This window comes from Ascaphus truei, chromosome 18, assembly GCF_040206685.1.
Source record: "Ascaphus truei isolate aAscTru1 chromosome 18, aAscTru1.hap1, whole genome shotgun sequence".
Lineage (NCBI taxonomy): Eukaryota > Metazoa > Chordata > Amphibia > Anura > Ascaphidae > Ascaphus > Ascaphus truei.
In genome coordinates this window covers 10965214-10991530 of record NC_134500.1, presented here as the reverse complement: position 1 = coordinate 10991530, position 26317 = coordinate 10965214, and the positions used below count along the sequence as shown (strand labels likewise).

At 47.0% G+C, this 26317-nt stretch overlaps 1 protein-coding gene across 6 annotated transcripts in view; it reads right to left on the bottom strand.

The window, feature by feature from the left end:
* The window catches only part of PPIP5K1 (diphosphoinositol pentakisphosphate kinase 1), a 102502-nt gene extending 81938 nt beyond the window's left edge, over positions 1 to 20564 (bottom strand). For 2 of the 6 annotated variants that reach the window (XM_075575512.1, XM_075575516.1), the window contains exons 1-10: positions 20412 to 20535; positions 12187 to 12283; positions 10582 to 10736; positions 9791 to 10316; positions 6370 to 6565; positions 5331 to 5421; positions 3899 to 3984; positions 2920 to 3074; positions 2362 to 2463; positions 2080 to 2241 (exon numbers count right to left, since the gene is read on the bottom strand). In XM_075575512.1, the coding sequence (XP_075431627.1) occupies positions 2080 to 2241; positions 2362 to 2463; positions 2920 to 3074; positions 3899 to 3984; positions 5331 to 5421; positions 6370 to 6565; positions 9791 to 9946 (948 nt within the window). In that variant the 5' untranslated portion in view covers positions 9947 to 10316; positions 10582 to 10736; positions 12187 to 12283; positions 20412 to 20535. Of the gene's footprint in view, positions 1 to 2079; positions 2242 to 2361; positions 2464 to 2919; positions 3075 to 3898; positions 3985 to 5330; positions 5422 to 6369; positions 6566 to 9790; positions 10317 to 10581; positions 10737 to 12186; positions 12284 to 20411 lie in introns of all 6 variants that reach the window. The other 4 variants (XM_075575513.1, XM_075575514.1, XM_075575515.1 and 1 more) reach the window with 4 other exon arrangements.
* Between the last annotated feature and the right edge of the window lie 5753 nt (positions 20565 to 26317).

The window sequence follows — 26317 nt, the reverse complement described above, 5'->3', positions numbered from 1 at the left end:
TAACCCCTTTGGGTTATTCTAGGGAGATCGCGTTCTGCACCGACGCAATCTATCAGGAAGGGGGAAAGGAAGAGGACCGCTTCTCTTGCGTTGCGTCGTCAGTGACGGAGCGATCACGTGACAGCGTGTGCCGGAGGGGCTGTGGCAATCTGGTGCCACCGCCCTTCTGCCACTCAAAGGGTTAATGGCGACGTCTTCAATTACAGCAGCAATGACACCCAGAAGCCTACACGGGTTTAATTCGCGTAATGTTAGTATCTTATGTATTATTTATTTATAAAATGTTTTACCAGGAAGTAATACACTGAGTTACCTCTCGTTTTCACGTGTCCTGGGCACAGAGTTATGATGACAGATGCATGGTTACGTTAAATGAACAGGGTTATACATTCAATGTACAGAGATTTCATGGACAGTTAGGGATAATATTATTATGGGCATATGTAACAGTTACAGACAAGCTTAAAATTGTGTTAGGAGAGGTAGGATAGGCCTGCAATGTGCTGTGTTAGGAGAGGTAGGACAGGCCTGCAATGTGTTGTGTTAGAAGAGGTAGGACAGGCCTGCAATGTGTTGTGTTAGAAGAGGTAGGATAGGTTTCCAATGTGCTGTGTTAGGAGCGGTAGGATAGGCCTGCAATGTGCTGTGTTAGGAGAGGTAGGATAGGCCTGCAATGTGCTGTGTTAGGAGAGGTTAGGATAGGCCTGCAATGTGCTGTGTTAGGAGGCAGGATAGGCCTGCAATGTGCTGTGTTAGGAGAGGTAGGATAGGCCTGCATTGTGCTGTGTTAGAAGAGGTAGGATAGGCCTGCAATGTGTGTGTTAGGAGAGGCAGGATAGGCCTGCAATGTGCTGTGTTAGGAGGCAGGATAGGCCTGCAATGTGTTGTGTTAGGAGAGGTAGGATAGGCCTGCAATGTGTGTGTTAGGAGAGGTAGGATAGACCTGCAATGTGCTGTGTTAGGAGAGGTAGGATAGACCTGCAATGTGCTGTGTTAGGAGAGGTAGGATAGGCCTGCAATGTGTGTGTTAGGAGAGGTAGGATAGGCCTGCAATGTGTGTGTTAGGAGAGGTAGGATAGGCCTGCAATGTGTTGTGTTAGGAGAGGTAGGATAGGCCTGCAATGTGTGTGTTAGGAGAGGTAGGATAGACCTGCAATGTGCTGTGTTAGGAGAGGTAGGATAGACCTGCAATGTGCTGTGTTAGGAGAGGTAGGATAGGCCTGCAATGTGTGTGTTAGGAGAGGTAGGATAGGCCTGCAATATGCTGTGTTAGAAAACTTTACTCAACCCAGCAGTGAACAGCAGCACTGGGCTCTGGGGGGGAACTCCCTTTTAACGTAATTGTTTAAATTCTTACAATATATCGCCTGAACGAAGCATCAGATTTTAGAAATAAAAACAGCACTGCAAAGGGTTAAAAGAAATCTCTTATAGTAAAAAAAATAAAATGGCGATCAGCGCAGACTGCAGCTTGAAATCTGTTTTACATCTAATAATTTTGTCGTTGAAATGGTTTTTAAAAAAGTATACGGGTCATAGCGTTTCCGATTCTAAACACCTAATTCCCACAGTTCGGTGAAATTTGCCCAAAGGAAAGTGAGCAGCAGAGCTCACATGTATCCTGCGATATGGTGGGGCTGACCAGGAGCTGGCTTAGCTCACTGCTAGAACTGCTCCCCTGAACAGCAAAGGATGTGGGTTCGGATCTTGTTGGGTCTGACAGCACCCTCTTCCTCACAAGGTGCCTTAGGACCTGGCTTGTCAGGATAGGTGTTGTAGGAATCTTTGAGGTGTGGGGGTGCAAGTCATTTAAATATACCATTAGCATCTCCCAGTTGTTCTCCTTTTTGAGCATCTCTCTCTCTCTCTCTCTCTCTCTCTCTCTCTCTCTCTCTCTCTCTCTCTCTCTCTCTCGTTGAAAGGAACTTGCAAATTCCAGGGGGATTCAAATTTTGGCTAAAAGTTTGCCCTTCTCTACTTAAAACCTCTTAGGTGCCTTAATACATGAATTCACCTTATAAAACGAGACCACTACACATTTGGAATGAAGGAGATGGATCGTTTGCATTGATGACCCACCTGAAAAGCCAGGCAGACCTTCCGTGCAACCAGCTTCTCCATGGCTGTTAGCATGACGGGATACCGGATCTCTTTCCCCTCGCTATCACGCTCCACCTTCCCATCCAAAGCCGGGGATTTGCGGGCTTCTGCGTGAGCGTAATCTGGACCTACCGTGTACACCTGAGTAATAAAAAAAGGAAAGAAAAACAAGTGTTACCACAAAACATCCTTACATTGCTCCCCTTGCTCCCCATGGAAATTAGCTCCCAAGTCCAAATCTGACGAATCTTGCATCAGTACCTTGACATCGGTGCCATCAGTTGGCATGAATTCTTCGTAAATGTAAGATCCAGTCTTCCGCACGCTGCTCTCTGGGGAGTAAACACTGCTGCGACTGCCAATCTGCAACGACAGGACGCCGTGAAAGGCGGTCGGTGCAGTCCGGTTTGCCATTAAGTTGAAGGCGCGAGTCAATTCCGTGTCGCGTTATGTTGTGTCAATGTATCCAGGCACTTTATACACCGAGGTGAGCCGATAAGGGATTTGGGAAGTGGTTTTAGAGAGGGGTTATTTGACCTGATATTAAAGACAGTTTATGTCGCTAATCAACACTTTTTTTCTTTACATACCCGATTCTCAAAGGTTGATATAATATTGGCAACTTTATTACATTTGGTGCGCATGTGGACGCAAGAGGAAGTCAAGTCACGCAGATCAGAAACGTCATATATAGCTGCCATAAAAATCCTTCCAGGTTGGGTAAAATCGATTATATAGCCTAACGTTGGGAAGAACACAGAATGCAAATTGTAAGTAACAATTACATTGTAGCCGCTGCATACTCAGCTGCTCCTTTACCTTCCGGAAGAGCCTCTGACTGCCGCCTCCAGCGGAGGTTGGGTAGTAGATATATACATTGTGGTCCTCCGCACTGACAGGCTTTTCTACAAAGGGTTTTGGGAAGATTTCTCCATTCACTTCTACCTGGTCCTCCCCTTCCACCAAGTTACACTCTGTAGGTGGAAGCTCAGACTCAGATTAACAGAAACAAACAAAGACGAAGTTTTCATCTTTAACATTCTACATTTTGGAAGTCTGTGGTGTGTGTCTGTCCCATGGGGTGTGTGTGTGTCTGTCCCGTGGTGTGTGTGTATCTGTCCCGTGGTGTGTGTGTGTGTAACTGTGTGTCCTGTGTTCTTTGTGTGTGGGTGTGTGTGTATCTGTCTGTCCTGTGGTGTGTGTGTGTGTGAGAGACCGTCTGTCCTGTGTGTGAGTGTGTGTGACTGTCTGTCCTGAGGTGTGTGTGTCTGTATGTCTGTCCCTATTCTCTGCGTTGCAGTCTGTCCTGTTTCGCACTCGACTATCCTGTTGTGTGTGTGTAGCTGTTTGAACTATTATTGCCTCGGCAACTGATCATTATGAATAGGGATGCCTTGGGAGAAAGAAGGTTGAGAACCCCTGATGTAGGAACAGGTGTGAGACCTTTAACAAGCCTTTGGGTATTTTGCCCAGTAATTTGGAGGATTTGTATCACCTTTATAAGGACTGCCAGTTCCTTCCAAACAAGCAGTTGGGGTACAGCCTTCTTCAATGTTTATTTTGCAAGTTCAAAATAATAGTTAAAAATAAACTTAAAAAGGACAGCATATTTTTAAGCGTACTTCAATTATCTGTGCTTTCTCCTAAAAAAAAACAAAAAACCCTCTTTGCAAGGACCGCATTTTCCTGGTGCTACCTTAAATCCCAGTGTAACTACATTTCTGCAAAAGTGTCCTCACTCTCACAGCATCGGAGGAGTCCGGAATCAATCCTATCCACACAACATCCGCATACTTGCCTTCTGGCTTATCGGGATCTCGATTGAGTACGCCATAGCGGGGAAGATCCACTCCCTCCTGCTGCAGAATTCGGTATACTTCCCTCCTGCAGAAAGAAACAAGACCGAGAAGGAACCGTCAGCATGAGAAGGAATCTCATAGAAACCATGTTCAGTCAAAGAGCGGCTATATTGCGTTAGATCAGGAGTGGGCAACTCCAGTCCTCAAGGGCGACCAACCGGTCAGGGTTTCAGGATATCCCTGCTTCAGCACAGGTGGCTCAGACTTTGACTGCAAGAAGTGGTCACTTTATATCACTTGAGAAAGACCGTACGGTCGAAACGTTGTGTTTTTGGCTTCAATAAATTAGAGTTTAGCAAATCCGTCAGTGCTCTGCGATTTCTTCTTTCTAAGGCCTCGGTCCCGCTGCGCTTGGTGGCGCGGGCGGCCACACGCGAGTTCCCCACCAGCAGGGGAATCCTGCGGATCCGGTCCCGGTCCCCCCTGGCTGCACAGCTTACTACACACTGTGACGCGTCAGCCGCTACGGGATACAAGAGAATGGTGATCCCTAGCGTTGACGCGTCACGTGGTGTGGCTGTGAGCCAATGAGGAGGGGAGGCTTCGGGAGGAGGAGAGGCTTCGGGGAGCGGGGAGGAGTGTGGAGTGAAAGCAGTGTGAGTGCGTGTCTGTGTGTATGTGTGTGTGCGTGAGTGCCTGCCTCTGTCTGTGTGTGTGCGCGTGTGTGTGTATATGAGTGCCTGCGTGTGTGTGTGTATGAGTGTGTATGAGTGCGTGTGTGTGTGTTGCTTACCATCAGCAGCTCCAGCCCGAGCCCGTAGAGGGAGGGGGGGGAGAGTAGCGGGTCCCTCCGCTCAAGCCTCCCACTCCCGCCCACCTCCCGCTCCGGCTCCCTACAGACCGCATATCGTGTATGTCAGCGCCCCGCCTGTCTGCAGTGCGGGCGCGCTGACTCTGGGAGCGGGGCCTTAGCCTTATGCTCCTGGGTATGCTGCAGGCAAGCGTCCATTCGTAGGAGCACCGGTAATTGTATCACCTTATTTGGATTTGTTGGTGTGCAGCATTTACCTTTATTCTCATTCAGACTTTGACTGCCCCACCTGTGCTGAAGCAGGGATATCCTGAAAACCTGTCCTGTTGGTGGCCCTTTGGGGACTTGAGTTGCCCAACCCTGCGTTAGATGGTGCTATACCTAATCCGCGTGTTTTTCACTGGTTAGTTGGTTCCGCTTAGCAAAGAGGTTCTCACAAAGTGTGGGGGGGGGGGGGAGGGGGAGAACAAAGAAGATACAATCCCCCCCCCCCCCCCCCATAAAAAAAAAACGAAATCATAAAAATATGTAGCCAAGAAGGGACAAAAACGCATGTACACAGAATGCAGAGGAACCAGGTAAAGAGAAGAGACAAAGACGTGTCCAGTAGCATTGTCTACCTGTCCTGGATAAAATACTGCATGTTCAGGTCATTGATGAGAAACGGGTTACGTAGTTTTGAGTAAGCGACTGCTTTATCCAGAGGGAACCCTAGTACAAAAAAAAACATTGCAAGAATAGGCTGCCGATATTGGGATTTAAACTGGGTTCATGGATATTAACACTAGACTCAACTCCAATCTTCAAGACTCCCCAACAGGTCAGCTTTTCAGGATATCCCAGCTTCAGCACAGGCGGCTCAATCAGTGGCTCAGTCTTCGACTGAGCCACTGATTGAGCCACCTGTGCTGAAGCTGGGATATCCTGAAAACCTGACCTGTTGGGGGGGGGGGGGGGTATTGAGAACGACTGAAGTTGAGAACCCTAGCACTCCTACTCTCAATAAAATAACACAAATAGTATTAAACTGGGCTGTTCAAGGTCATTACATTCCACATAATTAATCTAGCTCTAATAATCACCAAGGTAACTTGTTGAGTTATGCCCTGCCCTTAAAACCTGGCCTGTTGTTGGCCACTTGGCAACGGAGTGTGGAGATGACCCCGACATGCATACTGTATAATGGGTGGCAAAACTATCCTCCCAATGCGCACTACGCACAACCACAAACCATCTGACCCTGTGCTCTTCACCAATGTAATGTATGAGGTTTTAAATGACAGGCTGCAGGAACGACTCACCCAGAACGATAATGTGAAGTTACACACAAGCCCAACTACTCAGAATGGAAATATATTGTAAGCTTGAATATACATATAAGAAAAAACATGTAAACTGGCCCACATAACAAGTCATTATTTTATTTATTTTTTTTATTAAAGATTAAAAGTCAGGTGAACATTTCCCCAGTGTATAACCTGTTACCAGATACCCCTTAATAGAATCCCAGGCATTTAATTTAGCTGATTAGTGTGCAGGAAGCCTTTAATTATTCAACATGGATTTTATCTTTGAACCCCCGCTAAGTAACGCAATAGAATCTGTCAAGAATACGGACACCAGGCTGTGAAAGAGAGGGGGGGGGGGGAAACAAAGTACCTTTCGAGTGGAAAGATATGAGGCAGTCGCAAACGGGCCAGTTCTCGACAGGCTCATTAAGGATGACGTCTTCGGACATGATCACCACGGTGATGTACTCAAACTTGCATAGTCGTTCCAGAATTTGAGTCATGGGCTTAGACTTCGACTTCTTGGTCATGGCACAGATACCCACCACAATCTGACGCTCGGGAGGCTGTGGGGGCAGACAGCCGGCACAAGTTCCTGTTAGCTTATATAATAAACACGGTACCAGTATGATAAATCAGCATGGGAATGGGGAAACACATCTTCTTTTCTCATCGCAATCGATGGAGCTGATGGAGGGGTTAGGGCAGTGGTTTCCAACCTTTTTTGGTTAAGGAACCCTAAGTGGAATTCTGAGGGACTCCCAACCATCTCTAATAGCAACTGTATGATCACATGCATTGTAAGGAACCCCAACCCTCTCTAATAGTGCATCTGAGATCAGATACAATGTAAGGAACCCCAACCCTCTCTAATAGCGCGTCTGAGATCAGATGCATTGTAAGGAACCCCAACCCTCTCCAATAGCGCATCTGAGATCAGATGCATTGTAAGGAACCCCAACCCTCTCTAATAGCGTGTCTGAGATCAGATGCATTGTAAGGAACCCCAACCCTCTCTAATAGCGCGTCTGAGATCAGATACATTGTAAGGAACCCCAACCCTCTCCAATAGCGCATCTGATACCCCAACCCTCTCTAATAGTGCATCTGAGATCAGATACAATGTAAGGAACCCCAACCCTCTCTAATAGCGCGTCTGAGATCAGATGCATTGTAAGGAACCCCAACCCTCTCCAATAGCGCATCTGAGATCAGATGCATTGTAAGGAACCCCAACCCTCTCCAATAGCGCATCTGAGATCAGATGCATTGTAAGGAACCCCAACCCTCTCTAATAGCGTGTCTGAGATCAGATGCATTGTAAGGAACCCCAACCCTCTCTAATAGCGCGTCTGAGATCAGATACATCGTAAATTCTTCTGCATTTGATACAATTTTCAAATGATCAGAAAATTGCAGGAAACCCTTTAGGGATGCCCGGGGAACCCAAGGGATCTTAGTAACCCTGTAGAAAAACACTGGGTTAGGGTTTCACAGAATTTCTCTCTTTAAATATAATTGTAGGGAGCAATTGTAATTGGAGGGAGCAGCAGGGGCACATCGCTGGGCTGGTACATTCCAGTTTTATCTCTGGGGAGATGACATTTTGGGGATTGATGTACAAAACAAAGGTGTGTGTGTGTGTGTGTGTGTGTGTGTGTGTGTGTGTGTGTGTGTGTGTGTGTGTGTGTGTGTGTGTGTGTGTGTGTGTGTGTGTGTGTGTGTGTGTGTGTGTGTGTGTGTTCTAAGCCTTAAAAAGCAGGCATTTAAAAAACAGAGAGGGTTGATCGACCCATAGAGACTTTGAACATTCACATTTGAATATACAGTATAATTAATACCATGATACAAATGACACAAAATGCAACAACATATCAACTGCGGTCAGCCCAACGAGGCACAGTAACAAGATCATTTGTATATCTAGACATTGCATTTGTCTGTATAAACGATTTAATTCAATATCATCTTGAACCAGCCGCCTATTAATATTACTACAGTACAGCGATCATTATTTGGATAAGTTAAACAGTTGTTTATAATCTGGTGGCATTTCATAGTAACATTTTTATTAAATGTTTTACCAGGAAGTAATACATTGAGAGTTACCTCTCGTTTTCACGTATGCCCTTGAAGTAGCTGTGGTTCAAAAAAGACATTTGTCCATAGAGCAAACCTATGTTACATTTAGACGACGGATACTATATTTGAATTTACAGTATATTAATCCAGAGGAAGGCAAACAAAAAACCCCAGTGACACATTATCCAATGATGCAACACAACATGATCATCATTATGGTTTCCATTGGTATTATAACAGTTCCATGATTGCACGTCTGTAGGACTGTTGCGCACGCACGAGAACCCATGATTGCACGTCTGTAGGACTGTTGCGTACGCATGAGAACCGATGTAGTGCTTTTTCTATGTTCCTATTGTTGCTTGCTATGTAAGCTTTACTGAGACACAAAATCACTTTATCTCTGTGGGAGCAGTCCACCGTACAAAGCTGATTTAGTGGAGCGTAACATCTCCCATGCAATACACAAGTGTCTTGTAAAAAGACCGATTCGTTCCCAGACCAGCGATAACAATATTCCAGAACGCTAGAAACTTTGGATCGTCTGTTTGTTTTAACAGTTCTGTTTCCTGCTAGGAAATCCTTGCACTGGCGTGTTATTAATAGCACTCCGCTTCTCAACATTACGCTTTTCTTTTTCCAACGGCGAACCAGGGTCCAAAATCCAAACATTGCTGCTTAATCCAGCTGTTTGTTATCTAGCATGCTCGAGGAATTAACACTTTGCCTTTTAAGGTTTAAACCCCAAGGAAGATGAGATTTCTTCCCGACTAAAAATATAACCATTCTGTATGAGAGTACATACTAAAAACAAGGATTAGGTGCAGGCTGCTATGTAACATAGTATGAGCACATGCAAGGACAGGGGCAGATACAGACATGGGAAAAGGAGGTGGGTTAATGACTTGTTCTGCAAGACGCCTTTCCCTTAATGAAAAGACGGGCTCCACCGTGTAACGGAAGGTAAACGGTCCATGCGCAGGTTACAGCTGAGATAAACTGGGATACAGAAGGTCTACGTACAAAGCTAATAACCGATAGCCAATAATTAATAAGGTGAGGGTTCTCGCCAGACCATCCTCAACCAGACCTCCATTCTCCCACAATGGTTCCCAATAGTGCCCCGGAGCGCTCTCTTGCCGTCATACCACAGTCACCTACGCTGATATTGTCGTTCCGAGTCACAATTGTCTGTCCCGGTCCTGTGTATATTCCCTCTGGTCGGATGGTAAACTTATAAACGATACAAACCTATTAACACACACACACACACACACACACACACACACACACACACACACACACACACACACACACACACACACACACACACACACACACACACACACACACACACACACCTTCCTTTTTTATTTTAAATACCAATAAACTTGGGAGTACAAAAACAAAAATAAGATGAGAATTCTAATAATCATTTTAAAATTAAAAAAAAACAAACCCCCCATGGGAGTATTTCCATGTCCCGTGTGTTCGGAAAACTTCAGCATTGTAGACAATGGGAGAAGGATTGGACATCTTAAGTTTGATTCCATTGGCAAGTTTGGCCCGTGAGAATTATCTCGGATTTGACCGATAAAGTTAAAATCATAATGCGCGTTAATTAAAACCTCCCATGGTCACCATTAGCCCTTTCCCGTTTTGGGAAGCGGAAAAAAACATCCCGGTAAAAAAAAAAGAGTGTCCCTTACCGTCTCTTCCTCGTCTTCATCTTCCTCTTCCTCGTAGAAATGGATTTCGTCTGGATTCATGTTTGATTCCAGGAAGTCAGTCTCATCATCTTGGGCTCCAACAAAAAACCTGGGTGTTGAGCCGTCGCCCTCGTCGGGTGGGGTCAAGGATGACATCACAAACTACTGGCCCTATCATCCCGATCGGCAACCATCACGTAAAAATAAGAGTGTTTTTTTTTTAAAAAAAAACAGGAAAACAACCAGCTCTATAGCCAGTGCTTCCAACCACAGCTGGTAGCAGCAATCAGTGAGGAATTGTGGTAGGATGCGAACACCTCCTTATCTACTTGAAAAAAGAACAGGTATTGACATGCTCTAACTGGCCAGGTGAGCCATACGTGTTATTGTTGGGTCTCTGTCAGGAGCCAAAGGATCTTCTATTACAGAATATAATATCCCAAATCCAAGGTGCGCAGAAGGGCAAGAGATCTTGGATGATTCTTGAGCTTGCGAAGGAAGTCATCAATGCTTAAGTCACAGACACCTAATGAGAGAGAAAACATGGGAAACAACAAATTATATATATGGGGCAAACGCGTGAGGATAATAGAGAAGCACATTCCCCAGATTAGTTTGAACGTGGACCAATCATTCTACATTTATGATCAGAATCACTTTCACAAGAGGTAGCTTCAATTGCAGAAGCGTGAGTAAAATTGCGTTTTTGCTCTGACATCTTACACTTTGTCATGTTAACTATACAGGTGGCACTTGTTTACCGACGTCCCGGTTTCCTACCAATGCCTTACCAGACGCAGCATAATGCAGTACGCCGGACGCATTATCCGATGCCGGACCCGCTTATCCGACGGTCCGTTAACCGAAGGCGGATAGCGGGACGCATTCCGTCGTTAAAGCGAGGACCGCCTGTACACGTAAAAACGCATGAAGATGTGCCAAATATCTACAGAAGACGAAGAAAACCTTGTTATTAAAACATAACCCCGTTCTTGTAGCCAAAAACTGGTAATTGCGAGTTAGTCTTAACATGAGCCGGGGTGTAAGGAGGGAAATGATGAATAGCGGACAAACACTGCATATGCCAAATCATTTCAGTGTTATTCACTAGTAATGAGATCCAAGTAACCATCCTATTTCCTATACTGTACAGATTAAATTCAGGAAACGCAATATCCACGGCCAAAAACAAGAGTGATTATTAAATGGAATTATTCTTCCTGCTTTGAACATGAACGCCGGGTGTCCTGTCATTTGTGCGCACGCGGGGGGGAATTGAGCGCGCAGGAAAGTTAGATTTTTTTGTTTACATAAGCGCCGATGAGTGTGTGCCCTCGCACGAGTGCCGCGCGCACCACGTGAGCGGGGACTTACATATATATCTATATATGTAAGTAACCGCCGCCCGCTCAGCGCTAGCGGGGACGCAGCCTAAGGCTAAGGCCCCGCTCCCAGAGTCAGCGCACCCGCACTGCTGACAGGCGGTGCGCTGAGATACACAGACCGCGATATGCGGTCTGTAGGGAGCGGGAGCCGGAGCGGGAGGTGGGCGGGAGGTGGGAGGTTTGACAGGGAGGGGGGGGCGTGGCTTGAGCGGAGGGACCCGTTACTCTCCCCCCCCCTCCCTCCACGGACTGCAGGAGGGAGCTGCTACTCTCCCCCCACTCCCTCCACGGGCTGCAGGAGGGACCCGCTACTCTCCCCCCCCCTCCCCGGACTGCAGGAGGGAGCTGCTACTCTCCCCCCACTCCCTCCACTGGCTGCAGGAGGGACCCGCTACTCTCCCCCCCCCTCCCTCCACGGACTGCAGGAGGGAGCTGTAACTCTCCCCCCCCTCCCTCCACGGGCTGCAGGAGGGACCCGCTACTCTCCCCCCCCCCCCCCTCCTCCACGGACTCAGGCTGGAGCACTCATACATAAACACATACACACACAGGCAGGCACTCACGCACTCATACACACACACGCGCGCACACACATGCAGGCACTCACGCACTCACACAGACAGAGGCAGGCACTCAGGCACACACATACACACACACACAGACAGGCACGCACGCACTCAGACACACACACAGACAGGCACGCACCTGCTTTCACTCCACACTCCTCCCCGCTCCCGGAAGCCTCTCCTCCTCCCGAAGCCTCCCCTCCCCATTGGCTCACAGCCACACCACGTGACGCGTCAACGCTAGGAAACACCATTCTCTTGTGTCTCCTAGCGGCTGACGCGCCACAGCGTGTAGTCAGCTGTGCCGCCAGGGGGGACCGGGACCGGCTCGCGAGGATTCCCCTGCTGGTGGGGAACTCGCGACATAGCCGCCCGCGCCAACGAGCGCAGCGGGACCGAGGCCTAAGTCCTTACAGCTGGAGGTTCTGCTAACGTTGTACGTTACCTGTCCTTCACACAAGCAGTCGCCAGGGACAGACACTCGCATCCAAGGGGTTGTGGAGTTGGCCAAGATCAACCAAACACACCCATTCCAATGAGTACTGTAAACACGGATTCAAGGAGAAAAGTAACCTTAGGAGGTGAGATAAAGGTCAGTCCTTCTCCCCCACCTATCCTCTGCTCTGCTCTGCGCTCCACCCTCCCGGCTGCTGCCTCAGCACTCCTGCAGAGAAACCACTACTTCAAACAAATGTGCTTGCACTGTCAATTGTGAATGCAGATCGGCCAATACAGTTCTCAAGGGCCACCAACAGGTCAGGTTATAAAGGAAATCCTGCTTCAGCACAGGTAGCTCAATCAGAGGCTCAGCCGAAGACTTAACACCAAAGGTTTTTTGCAAGGCATTGGTAAAAAAAACAAACCGTAGCTGTTAAAGTAACTGAAATCTAAAGAGTAAAGACAATGTGTGAAGCAGGGGAACCTGGTTCAATTCCCGGGGTCGGCTCCTTGTGACCTTGGGCAAGTCACTTTATCTCCCTGTGCCTCAGGCACCAGAATCATCAATTGTAAGCTCTGCGGGGCAGGCACTGGGTCTGTAACACTCCTATGTGCTGCGTACCGTGTGTTATACTGTCATTGTGACGCGCTGTGAGTCCCACTGGGAGAAAAGCGCTATATGACATACATTTTTTATTATTATTAGTAGTATATGATTGCAACCTAATAGTTGGAATGTCTGCATCATTTAACCCCTTGAATCCAGTAAGTCTCACGATTTCACGATGTCATTAGAATTTGGACTTTTAAATATTTAAAGGGGGTCAAGTATAATACAGGGGATCTCGAAGAGTCAGGTTATTTAATCACCGCTCTACAATACAATGATAGGAGCTAAAAATAAAATGAAGGGGTTATGAACAGACATTACACTTTTCCACGATGGGAAATCAAGCAAGAGGCTATCAAGATATGAGACTAATGTACTGGATAAGGCAGGGGTGGTCAACTCCAATCCTCAAGGGCCACTAATAGGAGAGGTTTTCAGGATGTCCCTGCTTCAGCACAGGTGGCTCAATCAGTCCCTGCTTCAGCATATGTGGATCAGAGACTCCGCCTCTGTTTGAGCCACCTGTGCTGAAACAGGGATAACCTGAAAAACTGACCTGTTGGTGGCCCTTGAGGATTGGAGTTGCCCACCCAGGTAGAAGGGTTTCATAGGGATTGTCTCAGTCTGTTATGCTGCCACACATATTACTGTCATCCATAGCTGTGATTCTTATTAATGACGCAGACACCCATAGGGCTTCCTAATGTAATGTGGTGCGGTTATCTGGAATAGTTTTACCTCTCCGCTGCCAGAGCGGCCTGGACAATAAGCATCAGGTCTACCAATCAAACACGCACTAATGGAAACCTTACACACACTGGCTTTCTGGGGTTTAGTAAGGTACTAATTCCAGGGGTGCTCAACTCCAGTCCTCCACACCCCTCCAACAGGTCAGGTTTTAAGGATATCCCTGCTTCAGCACAGATGGTTCAATCAGTGGCTCAGTGAGCCACTGATTGAGCCACCTGTGCTGAAGCTGGGATTGATTGAGCCACCTGTGCTGAAGCAGCTATATCCTGAAATCCTGACCTGTTGGGGGTCTTGAGGACTGGAATTGTGCACCCCTGCATTAAGTGATAATACATTTCCCATGATATCTGCTGTTTTATACGTGTGTGCGTGTGTTAACACACAAGAGACAGGTCTTTGCTCACATGAAGACCCCTGTATGTACACTATAATTTTACGTATGGGGAAAACTCTCATGTTGGTTTGCTAAAACCTACAATGAATCTCCACTTCTCCACGGCTACTGGCACCAAACAAAGATCCACAGGTAAGTGCTAATATGATGTGAATGCAAAGCCCAGCTTATTATCAGACAGAGTCCCTCTGCACAATAGGTCATGTCTTTAAGCTGTGTTGCCTCTGTCCGTGCAGTTTAACGCTGAAGGTGGGTGTCCTTCCCCCCACGACGACTATCTCCAACGGACGCCTCAAAGAGAAACAAGCCACAGAAGCAGCAAGTATAACATTTTATGTGATCACAAAATCCCAAGCAGAAGACCAGCGTGTGTTAATACTTACCTGATTTGACGTTTTTACTGCTTGAGATTTTTTATTACATGGAACAGGGGGCTCAACTCCAGTCCTCATGCCCCCACAACAGGTCAGGTTTTCAGGATATCCCAGCTTCAGCACAGGTGACTCAGAGGCTCACTCGAAGGCTGAGCCTCTGATTGAGCAACCCGTGCTGAAGCAGGGACTTATTGAGCCACTTTTTCTGAAGCTGGGATATCCTGAAAACCTGACCTGTTGGGGGGGGGGGGGGGGGGGGGGCTTGAGGACTAGTGTTGAGCTACCCGGACATAGAATTTTCTACTTCACGCTTCTCCTGTTTATTAGGCCTTGTCCAGTATGGTGCCGAGTGGGCGGGCGCGCTCACGCTGGCTGCGATGAAACACATTGCGGCAATGTGTGTGGCCAGCGTGAGCAAACGCCTGACCATGCGCGGCGCTTAGCTGCTTGCCAAGCAAATTTGAATTTGCCGCTTGCTTGCATCGCCCGCGCCACCCTGGCCCCAGCCTTATATTACTGTTGTCTTCCATAAACTGCGGGTGTGGAGCATTTACAGCGGCCGGAGAACGATATTAGCCACTTAACACATGGTCAAGTGGTGCTTGTTTGTCATGTACAAGCTAACAGCAGCGACCTCAAACAAATCTCCTTATCTTATTAGGCCACCAAAATAATAATCAGGCAAGATCACCCAATTACAGCTGGGCCGGATCGCTTACTAAACACGCAATAAATATGAATTATACTGTTTGCATTTGGATCATTTATTTGGCTCTGACATTCGCTTTGTTTTTGCTATAAAGCGCTCAAAGGCTTTCAAAGGACTATGCTCCGCAGGTCCCACCTGGCAGCAATGGGGTCAACATGTGCTTAGCTGAAGCAGCGGCTCAGTGAGTAAAAACGCTGACTGAGCCACGACGACACTGAGCTTGATCCTGGTTCAATTCCTGGTGTCGGCTCCTTGGCAAACCACTTGATATCCCTGTGCCTCAGGTGTCAACAACTAGATTGTAAACTCATCTGGACTGTGTCTAACAATTCCTATGTGCTGCGTACCGCGCTATACTGTCATTGTGAGAAAAGAGCTAGAAATTGTTATGTTATTAAATAAAATAGGTCACAGTCTTCTTGTACTAGATTTAGTCCTACAATGAAATATTTGTATATGCTGTCACTATATCCCTATTAGCCTCAGGGGCCCTACGCTTTGTTTCATATGTATTCCAAGGTGTAGGATGAAAATATATCATTTCTCACTTAAAGGAACAGCCCCAGTCCATGCCGATCCCCAGCTTTTATGCACATTGTTTACTCGATAGGTCTCTTCTTGCCCATTCCAGCACTGGTTTCCGTTTAACAATCTGATGCGCGTGTTCAGGTGCAAGCGTGTGAAATATTACGTGTCTGGGAGTTCAAAATGGCGCTCTCGGTCTAAAGGTTGCCATAGTAACCTCAGAAGCTGGTGCTTAGGAGAACCGTGATTGTTAAAACATACAAACTAACATTACAGGCGTTAAACTCATCTGGGTTTTTGGGGGAGATTGCTGCTTTAACCCTTAGAGCAGAGGTGCTCAACTCCAGCCCTCTCCCCCCCCCCCCCCCCAACAGGTCCAGTTTCAGGATATCCCTGCTTCAGCACAGGTGATTCAATCAGTGGCTCGGTCTTCAACTGAAGCTGGGATATCCTGAAAACCTGACCTGTTGGGGTGGATGAGGACTGGAGTTGAGCACCCTTGCCTTAGAGCAGGTGTGCCCAAACTTTCCCCCCTCCATGTCTCTGGCGTCAAATGACACAGCGGGGTAATGTTGCCATGGCAACGCGCCACCAGAAAGAAGGTAAGGAAGAGCACGGGGCCTCTGCAACCGCCACGCCCCCCCCCCGAAAAATCTTGCACCGCCCAGTTTGCGCACCCCTGCCTTAGAGAGCCAAGGGCAGTCACATGACCGCAGCAGCCCTGCACCCAATAGGCTGGGGTTCCTAACAATGCATCTGATCTCAGACGCGCTATTAGAGAGGGTTGGGGTTCCTTACAATGCATCTGATCTCAGGAGCGCTATTAGAGAGGGTTGGGGTTCCTAACAATGCATCCGATCTCAGACACGCTATTAGAGAGGGTTGGGGTTCCTAACAATGCACCTGATCTCAGACACGCTATTAGAGAGGGTTGGGGTTCCTTACAATGCATCTGATCTCAGACAAGCTATTAGAGAAGGTTGGGGTTCCTTACAATGCATCTGATCTCAGACAAGCTATTATAGAGGGTTGGGGTTCCTTACAATGCATCTGATCTCAAGACGCGCTATTAGAGAGGGTTGGGGTTCCTTACAATGCATCTGATCTCAGACAAGCTATTAGAGAAGGTTGGGGTTCCTTACAATGCATCTGATCTCAGACGCGCTATTTGAAAGGGTCGGGGTTCTGCAGAATTTCACAATATAATTATTGGGTTCTTCAACAAAAAAAGAAATAAAGAAGGTTGAAACCCACTGGTGTAGAATATCAAAACAAATTTATGAAAAGGTTGAAAACCACTGATCTATTCACTCTGTATTTCAAACACTTCGCTGTAGTTTGAAGCTGCTTTGAGGTGGCTTCTATCTGGCTGGTTCTGAAAATTGCCAATGTTTATTGAATGCGAGCCCACGGTTTCCTTTCCTCCAGGTTTGTTATTGCAAGAAGAAGCTGCTTCAGTTTCACCAACAATATACACGCCAAACACACACTGCGCCCGGGAGCAATGGAGATAAACTGCAGTTGGGTCAACCCCTTTCGGTACCAGCGGTTTCGTATGCAATGTGTTTGGGGGATCTTGCCAAAAGTGAAAGGGTTAAGTCCGTACCGCAGCTGTCTCATTCCTGAGACGAGAACATGGCCAACTATTACGAGACTTCTCCAATTCACATTCTAACCTTCACAACGCGGCTATCTTGGACGCAGAGCGCCCTTGCTGCCATGGGCTGACAAACGACAGCTTTGAGAAGTTTAGTTCGATTAAAAAGAGAAATTGTAGTGTTACAATATATTTCCTCAACAGGTCAAAATCTGGGATAGATCAGAGAGGACTGATCTTTACATCTCTGCTCTTCCCATATAACTGTGGTTACAGAGTCAGCATCCAGACCACATTAGGCAGGAGCTGTGCTGGTACAAAAATATACAGGAGGAAAGGTATATAGAATAACAACTTTATTTCATAGCGTTTTTCTCCCAATGGGTCTCAGATCGCTTCACAATTACAGCACATAGAATGTTTATAGGCAGTCCCTGCTCAGAGGAGCTTACCGTCTATGATGTTGGGGCCTGAGGCACAGGAAGATAAAGGTGATGTGCCCAAGGTCCACGGGAATTGAACCCTGCAATGGGGTATCAGAGTCCGTGCATTTACTCACCGAGCCGCCCCTGCTAGCCCTATATGTAGTATGCGATACCTCTGTCAGTGAACATTCTTTGTTAGTGCGTGACAATCTTTCCAGAGGTGTTCCCCTTTTAATCAATAAACACTCAGGCGTTTGTGACCTTTACATCGATAAGCCACAGGGTCCATTTCTCTGAACCCTTGAGGTCACAGCAATGCATTGGTAGCTGCTTCAGCACCAAGAGTTAAAAATCGTGAGGAAGTAGCCTTAGGCTGCGGCTATACTAGTGCGTGGTGTTGCGCGCGCTTGCCGAAGAGGCGATTTGTGGCCTAGGGGCAAACGCGATGGGGAGGTGTGGCGTCACGAAGCTGGTTTGCCCTCATTGGCTGAACCGCTCACATGACCCGGCCGTCGAGCGGCAAAATGAAATTATTTTGTCTGCTCAGCAAATGCGTGCTTCATCGCGCCCTATGGCCTGCCTCAGACGCACAGCCTCTTGTTCACGCCACACGCGCCAAGTATGGACGCGGCCTTAGGTTTGACCGTTTTCTTCATCGAAGACATAAAACAAAAGCACATCTACAGATCATTCTGTGTGTGATATGTATATTGCACTATTTAGTGCAGGAGTGGCCAGTCCCAGTCCTCATGGGCCACCAACAGGCCAGGTTTTAATGATAGCACTGCTTCAGCACAGCCGTTTCAGTCATCAACTGAGCCACCTGTGCTGAAGCAGGGATATCCTTAAAACCTGCCCTGTTGGTAGCTCTTGAGTACTGGAGTTGGCCACTACTGATTCAGTGGTTTTGGTACTCACCATAACTTTACTGTGTCTGATTTGTACACCATTCTATCAATATTATAAATGCAAATGTCCCTTACAGTCATATGGTAACTAGTCACCCACCCGTATGCACTTGACTAGATATTCCCAAAAGTAACTTCTGTAACAAAAGCAGTCCTACTGTACGAAGTCTAAACCATTGGAAAAAGCTTACTCATTCCTAGCAATGGCCTTGTACCAGTGTTTTTTAACCTGTTTTTTGGTTAAGGAACCCTGTTATTATATTGTGAAATTTTGCCGAGCCCTGTCCCTCTCTAATAGCGCATCTGAGATCAGATGCATTGTAAGGAACCACAACCCTCTCTAATAGCGCGTCCGAGATCAGATGCATTGTAAGGAAGCACAACCCTCTCTAATAGCGCGTCTGAGATCAGATGCATTGTAAGGAACCCCAACCCTCTCTAATAGCGTGTCTGAGATCACATGCATTGTAAATTCTGTATTTAATAATAATAAAAGCATGTTCTTGTATAGCGCTGCTAGTTTTACGGGCGCAGGTCCCTGCCCCGTGGAGCTCACAATCTGTTTTTTTTTTGTTGGTGCCTGAGGCACAGGGAGATACTGTGACTTGTCCAAGGTCAAAAGGAGCTGACACCGGGAATTGAACCAGGCTCCCCTGCAACAATCTCAGTGTCAGTCAGTGTCTTTACTCACTGAGCCGCTCCTTCTCCCCATTTGGTACAGTTTTCAAACCTGAAAATTGTGGGGAACCCTTTAGGGATACCCTCAGAATACAAGGGTTCCTAGGAACTCTGGTTGAAAAACACTGCTTTATGCACTTCACCCAGGCCCAGATTCACTAAAGGGTGCGAAGATTTACCACGCCTAAACTCATACATTTGAATGGGCGTTAAGCCATTCAGTACCCTAATGACACACAGTGTACATCAACAAAAATGCCACCTCAGGGCCCTTATTTTGTACACTGTACATCTTTGCCCCTTGCTCATTTTATTTAGAGTGTGTAATCAATTTTGTACCACACTGAAGGGGCGGGAAACACCCCCACCCTGCCGAAACAGCATCCCGTGATCGCTCCGAACAGCGATCAGGTAATGCAAAAGTGCTGGTGGGTTCGTGGCCACGGAGGTGGCACTACCCTCCGGCACTAAAAGAGTTAAGGCATGCTCTAATTTAGCACCATTTAGTGAATAAACCCCTTTTGTTTATTTAGACTAAATACAACACACACTTACCCAAAGATTCTTTAACCTGATTTTGGAAGCTATATCTGACTATTTGATGCGCTGCAACCCCCCCCCCCCCCCAGCAAACAAAATGTTAAAGGGGTACACCACCGTGACAGCTCAGTCCTATCATGGATGTAATGGCCACGAAGGTCAGGTAACATTACAGTGACCGATAAGAACATTTGCGGTGGATGGCTTACATCACCGCCTAGTCGCCAGAGGAGCCTGTAATGCATTGCAGGCCCAGCTAGCAGCAACTGAGGTTATCAGGTCTGCCATCACACACACACACACACACACACACACACACACACACACACACACACACAGTACCACTACTTTTCCCTGGCACATAGACCACTTTGTACCATGTTGTGATACACTGTATCACTATCAGTGAGCACACAATGCATGCACTGCTAGGCATTCACTGAAGGCTGTATGATTGCCAAGGGGCAAGCAGGGCCCTGTTTGCTCCTGCAATAACATACAGTGCCACTGCTTCAGTAACACACAGTGCCACTGCTGCAATAACACAGTAGAACATGAGGTGATACATTGTATCTGTGTGCATACAATGTACCAGTCCCAGCCAGGCAGGCACTGCGGCCCCAGCAGCCCCGAGCCGCTCTCCCACAGCCGGGCGGGCTCGGACCTCCGGCCCCCTTAATTATTTCATTATTCTTTACACCGGCCATTGCCGTCTCACTGACCTGCCTCCTCCGCGGCGCTCAGCCTACCCCGACTATACGAGGGACTGAGGGGCGGCAGCCAATAGGAAGCAGCCCTCTGCAGGAAAGCTCCAATGGGAAGCGAGCAGGAGGGGGAGGGGGCGGGACCCCCGGAAGCAAGCAGGATGAGTTGAGCAGCAGCTGGGAGCTTGTCCAGTGCGTGTCAACAGCGAACTTGTCCAGTGCGTGTCAACAGCGAACTTGTCCAGTGCGCATGCGCCCTGCGTGATAAGGCTAGGCTGACTGTCATGGATCATGTGTCTTTGGATTCCAGAAGGGCCCATTAAGCAGATAATATATACTCATAATATAATGAATATTACATTATATATATGATTTGTAAATGTTGTTGTAATATTGTTTTGCACTTCCTTTGTATTTTATTAAATACATTATGTGTGTGTGTGTGTGTGTGTGTGTATATGTATACATACATACACACACACACACACACACACACACACACACACACACACACACACACACACACACATATATAATGTATTTAATAAAATACAAGGGAAGTGCAAAAAAATTATATCACAACAAACATTTACAAATCATATATATACTGTAATATTAATTATATTATGAGCATTTCAGTATTAGACAATACATAAGTACAGTACTGTATTGGGTCAGGAGTTCTCAACTCCAGTCCTCAAGCCTCAACTCCCCCCTCACCCCCCCCCCCCCTCTGCCCAAACAGGTCAGGTTTTCAGGATATCCCTACTTCAGCACAAGTCGCTCAATCAGTAGGCTGCCCATGTCGCGCATGTGTGAAAGGCGAGCAGCGACTGCGCATACGTGATGAGAAATTGCCGGGCCGCACATGCACGATCAGTGTTTACCGGATGCTTATGCGCACGTGCGACCGGCACTTGCTGACCACGCGTGCGCATGCGTGACCAGAGCTTGCCGATCGCGCATTTGCACAAGTGGCATGCGCACAAGCGCCCACAAACGCTCATCGCGCATGCGCGACCAGTAAAGAGAAAAACCAGGACAGGTGCTGGAAAAGTCGGGACCCGGGATAAACGCGGAAAACCGGGACGTCTGGTCACCCTATCAATCAGTCCCTGCTTCAGCACAGGTGGCTCAATCAGAGGCTCAGTCTTAGACTGAGCCTCTGATTGAACCACATGCGCATATCCTGAAAACCTGACCGGTTAGGGGGGCTTGAGGGCTGGAGTTGAGCCCCCTGTATTTGCAGAGTATTGCTCGACCTGAGGAAGAAAATATAACTCTTTGAAGCTAACGTCTCAGCTCTTGACCTAAAATTGTTACTTGAAATATACTGAAGTACTTACTTTGTTTTACACTATTGCAACTGAACTAACACGGATACTTCGATGGAATTCATGAAACTACCAAATTACTTTATAATGGTAAAAGAAAATCTCACTTCATTGATTATGCTCTAATAACGGTTATGCAATAATTGTTCTAAAAAAAATCATAATGTTTCAGATCACTTACTCTGGGCAGTTGTTTACAAAAGTCTCTTAGCTGCAAGAAAAATAATCCCAGCTTCACACTTGTGCTGAAGCAGGGACTTATTGAGCCACCTGTGCTGAAGCAGGGATATCCTGAAAACCTGACCTGTTGTGGGGGCATGAGGACAGGAGTTGAGCACCGCTATTTTAATATATATATATATATATATATATATATATATATATATATATATATATATATATATATACAGTATATAATTATTTTTTTGAATGTTCCAAAAACATGACATCCTTAATGCCTAGCTTCAGAAGTCAGCGCCGTAACCATAAGTAAGTATAGATATAGGATAAAGTATCTGTTGTCTAAATTTAGCATAGGTTGAACTTGATGGACCTATGTCTTTTTTCAACCTCATCTACTATGTAACTATGTAACATTAGACTGTACTGGGCTCCATTGGGGCAGGGACTCATTTTCGTATTGTTACTTTTATGCCTGATAATGGGAATCAGTGCGGCAGGCATAAAAGTAACAATAGGAAAATGACACGCGCACGCACACGCACGCACACTGTGAGCTGAGGCTTGCTAAACCTTGCACTGTTTTGTGGATCTGCCTCTAGAGTGTTGAAAAATAAGCGTTCACAAGGTGGCAGCAAAGAGTCATTTTCTTCTTTATCGCAGGCATTTGTAGGATCCTGAACAACAGAGATCTTCAACTAGTTTTCTATAGGGGCCAGATCCAGAAAAAATGAGTACAAGGGCCACAAGAGTATTACAATGTAACATTAGATACATTTAAAGACATAACAATTATTATACTTAGATTGTAAGCTCTTCGGGGCAGGGTCTCCTTTACCCTTATGATGTAATTTACCTGTTGCACCTATTCCCATAATTTGTAATGTACATTATTTACCCCCTATTGTAATGTTGTAAAGTGCTGCGGACATGGCTGGCAACATATAAATAAAATGGTGCATACAGTACATACCTTATACTTCAAGAATTTGTCAGCATTGTTAACACCGGCACCATACACATTAATATTAGCTTAATTATAGTACACAACTATTATTATAGTGTACAACATTGCACTTAACTGCCTTAGCTACTGCAATAAAATTAGCAGAAGCAGTTAAAAAAAACATGTACAAAAACCCTCAAAATAAACAGGGAAATGTGTTCAGTAGTTGGACTTTTTAACAAAAGTTTGCATCTTTTTTTCATTAGCAAATCCAAAAGTTCACACAATTTAATTTAAAAAGAAGAGGAAGAAGAAGAAGTTGTTCCCGAAAGCCCATAGAAATAAACAGGAGTCATTTGAACAGAAGGAGAATGACTTCCAAGTCAATGAGAAGTCATACTGCTGCTTGGCATAAAAACGTGACCCTTACTCCACATGGGGAGAAGTGCAGGAGAGGCATAGCCCATTTAAAGGGTCAATCCCTCCTAGCACACGCCCTCCAACTAGGGTTGCCAGATGTCCAGTATTGAACCGGACTGTCCTGTATTTGGACACTGTTGTCCAGTACAACATGAGAAGTAATACTGGACATGGATGTGTCCGGTATTTCCTCTCTAGACATAGTGGTGGACCTGACCGGCTTGTGGGGGATGCCGGATTTCTCCGAGCAGGGCTGGTAGGGGGCTTTGCAGCTTCTTCCTTCCTGATTGGCTGCTGCTGGTTAATGCAGCCAACCAGGAGATGGTGTCAGGAGCCTGGGGGTGTGGCCAAGGAGAGACAACAGCGTGGAGCGGAGAGGGGTGTGTGCATGTCTCGACTTTGTCGCACCTTTCACCATTATGTCCAGTATTTTTGGAGAAGCCACCTGGCAACCCTATCTCCCAACAGTACCGTTTTCGGGCACGCTGTACCGGCCTACAAGCAATGTGCCAGTTTCCAAGCTGCTCCTCGCTGTAACATGCAGCCAATCAGAATCTTTGCTGATAGCTGCCCACGTGACATGACTACATGGCCAGCCTACTGTATAAGCGTCGCCGTAGATTTTAATTGGTTCATTGTCGCAGCGAGGTGGGGAGTTCTTATGAGGGGCTTTGGTGGTCTATGACGGGTGTTGGGGGTCTTATCAAGGGTGTAGGGGTCTGTGTTCCTCTTTGCATATGTTCCATTTTTCATGCTATGCTAGGACCAAAGTGAACTAATTCTAGTGATGTGTGTACAGGTGCCATCTTGGTAACTGATACCTTGTTTACCCTAATCCAGGCCCACCGACAGGGGGAGGTAGTTCAGGGATGTGTCCCGTGGCAGCGGAGGAGGAGGGCTCACCCAGCCGGTCCAGACCTGGAAGTTAGGCCCTGCTGGAAGTCAGGGGGAAAGGAGAGGGAAGGGGAAAGGAGAGAAGGAGGAGAAGATAGAGGGTTGTAAGGAGAGAGAGAGAGAGTGGGAGGGAAGAAGAGAGGGATAATGGGTGAGAGGGAGTGAGTAAGTGAGACGGAGGGAGGGAGGAAGGAAGGAAGGAAGGAAGGAAGAGTGACAGGGAGGGAGGGAGGAAGAGTGGGAGGCAGGGAGGAAAAGTGTGAGAGAGAGAGAGGGGGGTAGAGTGTGAGAGAGGGGTGAGAGGGTGGCGAGTGTATTTAAAGTGAGACTTGGGAGAGGTTTGCTTTCCTCTGGTTGCTTCCTTCAGTGTGATGTCACTGTGTGATGTCACTGTGTGATGTCACTGAGTGATCAGCCAGTGCTTGTACAGCCAGAGCCCCTCCCCCCCCTCCCTCCTTATCTGTATTGGATAAGGACACGGTGGGATAAGGGGAAAGAAAACACTTGCTTGACAAATCATTTCCATTCAGAAGCCCCTAAGAAATTCAACCTGTTGACTGTGGCCCATATCACTAAACGGTGCTAAACTTTAGCACATCTTAAAGTGGCAATCCAAGCTCTTTTTTTTACCCTGGATTGAAGCAAGGACGTCTCCGGAGCAGAACCCCATTAATTTCCGCCCCGGGGACCCCCTGTTTCCAGAGACACTTACCTCCGTAGTAGGTGCCGGTAGCCGCTCCACTCGGTTACCAGGGTTCACATTATGTCGGCGTTTCCAAGCTCCCGCGCCCTGCGGGCCAATAGGAAGTTGTGACACCATCGGTGCAGCTTCCTATTGGCCCACGTGATGCTGGAGCTTTAAACTTTAAAGCCCAGCTAGCTCAGCCAGAGCGGCTACCGGCGCCTACTACGGAGCTACGTGTCTCCGGAAGCAGGGGGTCCCCGGAGCTGAAATCAATGAGGTTTAGCTATGGAAAAATGTTTCAAAAGACAAAGAGCTTTAATTCCTATTCATTTGACGCCTCGTTAAGTTAACAATGGAGCTTTTTTGGATCTGGACCCTCGGTCAGAAGGAGGTCAAGGAGTGGGGAAGGGTCTTTGCCTCTCTCACACAGTGAGAGGTGTCTACTGTCGTGTGCGCAGATGTGAGCTTGCAAAGAGTCTTATCGTAAATACTTGCTTATCGTTGGAGGATCTGTGAACCGAGGTCCTTGGCTCTAGCACACTGGGTCCGGTCCTGTGTGTTAGGTGCAGTAATCTTACCTTCTGTTTAAACCCCCAAAATCGATAGTGCTAATGACAGCTGTAGGCAAGCAATATGTGCGGCGTCTTGCTCGTGATGGGGGTATGGATCTCTCGCAACCCCCATCGGTCGCGTGCCTCCTGGACTGAAGCGATGATATGAAGAGAGAGAGAGAAAATCCGGAGCAGCAACGACACCGATATCATCCAAAAATCAAATGGCCACCCAGGTAGGTGGAAAAATATAAACGGCTTTATTCAGACACACAAAAAGGTAGCAGTCTCCTGGAAAAAACCTCCCACGCGTTTCACGCCCATGTGGTGCTTTCTCATAGGCATGAAACGCGTGGGACTTTCTTTTTTCCAGGAGACTGCTACTTTTTTGTAGGTCTGAATAAAGCCGTTTATATTTTTCCCCCTACCTGGGTGGCCATTTGATTTTTGGATGATATCGGTGTCGTTGCTGCTCCGGATTTTCTCTCTCTTCACCTCTCTCACACAGTGACCTCACACTAAAACAGGGGTGTGCAAACTGTGACGTCACGTGGCCCTGCTGTGTCATTTGACACTAAAGACCAGGTAAAGAGGGGGGAGCTAGCAGGGGGGAAAGTTTGCGCACCCCTGCACTAAAAGGATTAACTAAAGATCTTTGCACCTCTCTCATGTCTCCTCTTCACATGCTTTACAAACAAACTTTTAAAAACATTATTTAACTAGTGTATTCAGGGACCATTTAACACCTCAGGTCATACATCACATACTGCACAGGGGGGAGGGATAGCCTTCACCCGCAGATGCTTTGTTTTTCGGCTGAATCAATTGTAACACCGCCCGAAGAAGAGATTATTGTATCTCGAAAGCTCGCACAAATAAAAGCATTTCATTAGCCACAGAACGGTATCGACTAT